Genomic DNA, 5,000 nt, shown 5'->3' on the forward strand with positions numbered 1-5,000 from the left:
CCAATCTCATCTATATTCATGATAGGAACCGGCTAAAAAAAATACTGGTTACACGAGACAGTTGATTTATCTTCACAGTATTCGCCATTGTCTACTCTGCAGATTACGTAAGCGAGCACGTTCTCCCTGTCTTTCAGGTTTGGGCCCGGGCAGTGTCTTCAACATCAGAGAACCAGGCAGGATGCAGCAGGTGTTTGTGCTAGCGCTCTCCGTACTGGTCGGGGTCCACGGTCAGAACAGCTTCCAGTTGCCGGCACCCTACTCCTACCAGTGCAACACCGGAAAGTGCCAGAGGACCCCCCGATCCGAGGCTAGGCAGTACCAGTCCCTGGAGACATGCAAGCTCACATGCGGAGAGTAGGTATCCCTATCCTCGCCCGCTCACTCCCGCGCCCACCCCGTCCACCCAACCACCCACTTTCCCCCTTCAGTCCCCATCCACTTTCAACGGCAGGAGCGGAGGGCCAAATTTTAGCGTAACCGGCTGAACGTCTACTGGTCGAGGTTCGATTCTCCAGCGGGGACATCGCTCCCACAGTATCATAAATCTGTTCCCGCTCTTTAGAAAACCTTTGCTACAGGAGTCTTCAGAAAAAAAAGAGCCCTGTCACTTGAGACAATCCCCATCCTGCCCTTAAAGTAGACAAGTCTGCCTGTGCAATGAGACAATATTACATACACCTTATCCGTCCGGCGCTGTGATTACGAGCGCTAACCGTGGGCCACGCCTATTCCCTCCTACAGGTACGGATCTATCTGGCCGCAGCCCACCGGTGAGGTCACCTTGAAGAAGGATACATCTTCCTTCAAGCCCCAGCATCTCCAGGTCACCAAGCTCTCGGCGCCCAACAACAGGGTCGTCTCCTTGGCTAAGGAGGCTCTTCGTCTCTTTGAGAGGAGCATCCACTACTATCACCCAGACTTCCCTGAGACGGAGAAGCGGGTGACGCCGCAGACGCAGGACAAGGCGAAGAACAAGGTAATGAGACCGGGATCCTCTATCCTTTTGTGTGATTTAGGTTTTTGAGGGGTGTTGTGTGGAGCTGTGGCCATCGTGTTCTGTCCACGAACAATTACGATCTCATACGCGCGCGCACACATACAAGCACGGTTTCATACGCACACACACACACACACACACACACACACACACACACACACACACACACACACACACACACACACACATACACATACACATATACACACACATACACACACAAATACACATGCAGATACATACACACCCAAACACATACACACACACACAGACACACACATACACACACAGACACACACATACACATACAGACACACATATATATATATATATATATATATGTGTGTGTGTGTGTGTATGTGTGTGTGTGTGTGTGTGTGTGTGTGTGTGTGTGTGTGTGTGTGTGTGTGTGTGTGTGTGTGTGTGTGTGTGTGTGTGTGTGTGTGTGTGTGTGTGTGTGTGTGTGTGTGTGTGTGTGTGTGTGTGTGTGTGTGTGTGTGTGTGTGTGTGTGTGTTCGTGTGATTCACCATGGTCTTGGATCACGTGTTGGACAGATAATTGACAGCTATTTCCCTCCCGGAAGAGAGCTCAGAGCTCATAAATGACCGATCTATGGGTAGGCTAATGTTGTGACCTTACACGCACACACACACACCCAACTCTCCGCCCACGAGAGTTGGAGTAACGACTTGCAGCGCAGCGATACTGAAATTATTTCAGCCCTGAGCGGGATACGAACCCGGATTGCCGTAGTGGCGGCCGCGAACGCTACCACTGCGCCGTCAAGTCGTGTGTGTGTGTGTGCGTGTGTGTGTGTGTGTGTGTGTGTGTGTGTGTGTGTGTGTGTGTGTGTGTGTGTGTGTGTGTGTGTGTGTGTGTGTAAGCGCGCTAGTGAGCGTACGTATGCTTGTTTGCGTGCTTGTGTGTATGCGGGTGTAAGTTCGTGTATACGTGGGCGCATGCGCCCGTCTTTGTGCACGGTTGGGATTGCACTTCAGGTGACTTCAGCAACCTTTTACCTTGGTTTGCCCTCAGATTTCCACCAGGAACAATCCTTTCGTCTTGAGGAGCGAGTCCTTGATCGACGAACAGCTTCAACTGCAGAGAGCCAACTTGCGGGCGGAGCTGAACCCAACCACTTTGAACGAGTTCGATCCTCGCTATGACGAGTTCCAGTTCAGGACCTTCAAGGACAGGCAGTTCTACGAGAGGTCCCCCTTCAACCGTCGGTTGGACCCCGTCGCCGAGGACCACCGCGTGAACATTGAAATGACCATCACTTCTCCCGAGGACCGGTTCTCACTCAACACTGACGAGTCCTACAATCTTGGAGTTGCGGTAAGTTCGTCGAAAACCCACTCTTCCTCTCTTTCTTTCTTCGCCAAAACAAGTACCGCGTCAACCTTAGCATTTCATTTCGTGGTGCGGGTCGTGTCGATCAGTTCTGTGTCACCTTGGGAGATTTCTATTCCAACGTAAGGGCGCGTTCTTTGCTTACCATTAAGATAGATACATTTTCATTTACTGTCTCTTGGGATCAATAACATTCCATTGATTTTTGGTGGGGATCACCAGGTGAATTTAGTCATCCACCATGTAGCTCTCTGGCTGCCAAAAGCCCTTCATTCTGGAGGTATCCTTCAACAGAAAGAAATCCTCTGGTTTCAGCTTCTACCATGTCTCTTGTGTCAGTAGGGAACATCTTCATAGGAATATATCAGTTTGGCTGCTGAGACAGAAAAGCAGATAAAATGTGACGCTTCTGTTAAGACAATGTTCAAATAACTCACGAACAAATTGTGTAATTATTTTGTCTTTTTCAAATTCACAGACTCAGGGCCAGACAACGACTGTGAACATCAACGCCAACTCCTACTACGGTGCCCGTCACGCTCTTGAAACGCTCTCCCAGCTCATCGCCTTCAATGACCTCCACAATTCCCTCCAGATCGTCAACGATGCGAAGGTCACTGACAAACCCGCTTTCCGGTAAATATTTCAACCAGATACCTGAACTTGTTCATTCTGACACTCGCACACGTTTCATGAACCAGTTTGGATGCATATCGTTGACCTTACGTTGTGTTGCGGTTGTTTAAACTTTCTAAAATGATGTAGTCATGCCTAAACCTACTGTCATGTTGGAAACATGCATCAACTCTACTCAACACTAGTTATATCTTAGTTTTCTGTCATACTATGGTCACGTCTTCACCCTGTCCCATACTGTAGTCATGCTTTTACGGTGCTGTAGTCATGTCCTAACCTAACCTTGTGCAATATAATTTTATTCTCCACAGCGTTTGGTTACTTCTGGTGTGCTGCACCTATGCTCTTTACTATCCTGCTGATATGCCTTACGTTTTTATTGTACTACAATCATATTTGCATCTTTGATCTACTATAGTTATCTCTTAGTCTTTTATGGTCTTGTAGCTGTATCCTCATCTTCGAATGTTCTGTAGATATCCTTTAACTATCTCCTATAGTGGAAACCTGTCTAAATCCTCACCCGCACTGTAATAATTTTTCAATCTCTAAGGATGCTTTATCTATATCTTAATCCTGCACTGTAATTTTAATATGACTTACAAGATACTAAGCTCCATACCTGCTTTGATCATCTGTTTTGTAGTGCCTTCACAATCTGTTGTGGTATACTTTTCTGTACATCTCCTAATGTCCTGCAGATATCTCTTAACCATCTACTACATTACAGATTTGTCTAAACTTTCTATCGTGCTGCACCGGACTTTCAATATGTTCCATTCACATCCTCGTCCACTACATGTTTTACCCGTCTACTATACTGAAGATTTGCCCTAACTTTCTGCTATACCACTTTCGTTTTAACTTCATACTCTATTTTTTTTTTTTCCAGCTACCGCGGCATTATGTTGGACACCGGCCGCAACTACTACTCCAAGGAAGCTATCATGCGCTTGGTTGACGCCATGTCCTACAACAAGCTCAACACCCTTCATTGGCATATCTCCGACTTTGCATCTTTCCCCATGTACACCCCCCGAGTACCCAACATGGTCTACTACGGAGGATATGGGACCAGACAGGTCTACTACCCACTGGACATTAACGAGATCGTCCGATACGCTAACGTAAGGTTTTCATCTTCGCAAATACTTAAGTCACAGATATGGATAAACAAATAAAGAAAATATAGATAAATAAATAAATAAATAGATCAATAAAAATAAATAAATAAATAAGTAGATAAATAAAAAATAAATCTGGTAAAAGATTATTATCTATTTTCATAACATATTCATTAATAAAATATGTTGTTGTTTTTTTTTCGCAGATCCGAGGTATTCAAGTTGTTCCTGAAATCGACACTCCTGCTCACGCTTCCAACGGTTGGCAGTGGGGCGAGAAGGAGGGCAAGGGCAAACTCGTCCTCTGCGCCAACCAGGTAACATATTCTTTTTAATGTCAACACGAACTGTATATATATATATATATATATATGTATATATATATATATATTTATATATATACACATGTATGTATGTATATGTATATATATATGTATATGCATATATATATATATATATATATATGCATGTGTGTGTATGTATATATATATATATATATATATATATATGCACTTTTTGCACTGAAGATGTAATATACGAAAGCGCTCTGCTTCATTAGTTTCTTTTTCCAAGTGGTCTACTTTGCATATATATATATATATATATATATATATATATATGTATATATATATATATGTATATATATATATATATATATATATATATATATATATATATATACTGAATAGCATAACCTAATCATAAAAATGTTGACTGATAAAGACTAATTGTTTTCATGTAAACAAAGAACCGCATCCACTCTTTTCGTGCCCCCAACAGGACCCCTGGTTCGAGTACTCCAAGGAGGTTCCTGCCGGTCAGCTCAACCCTGTGAATCCCGAAGTGTACAATGTTCTCGGAGACATCTACCGCGATGTTATGGACG

The 5,000-nt window shown here is 44.1% G+C and overlaps 1 protein-coding gene across 2 annotated transcripts in view; it reads left to right on the forward strand.

The window, feature by feature from the left end:
- The window catches only part of LOC143036402 (chitooligosaccharidolytic beta-N-acetylglucosaminidase-like), an 8,030-nt gene that overhangs the window by 290 nt on the left and 2,740 nt on the right, over positions 1–5,000 (forward strand). For both annotated transcript variants that reach the window (XM_076203731.1, XM_076203732.1), the window contains exons 2-8: positions 138–357; positions 745–979; positions 2,037–2,339; positions 2,833–2,990; positions 3,883–4,117; positions 4,321–4,431; positions 4,895–5,000. The exon at positions 4,895–5,000 is cut by the window's right edge and continues 38 nt beyond it. In XM_076203731.1, the coding sequence (XP_076059846.1) occupies positions 182–357; positions 745–979; positions 2,037–2,339; positions 2,833–2,990; positions 3,883–4,117; positions 4,321–4,431; positions 4,895–5,000 (1,324 nt within the window). In that variant the 5' untranslated portion in view covers positions 138–181. The remainder of the gene's footprint in view (positions 1–137; positions 358–744; positions 980–2,036; positions 2,340–2,832; positions 2,991–3,882; positions 4,118–4,320; positions 4,432–4,894) is intronic.

The sequence above is a fragment of the Oratosquilla oratoria genome, chromosome 20 (assembly GCF_046742065.1).
Source record: "Oratosquilla oratoria isolate Oo_2021 chromosome 20, ASM4674206v1, whole genome shotgun sequence".
NCBI classification, from domain to species: Eukaryota; Metazoa; Arthropoda; class Malacostraca; order Stomatopoda; family Squillidae; genus Oratosquilla; species Oratosquilla oratoria.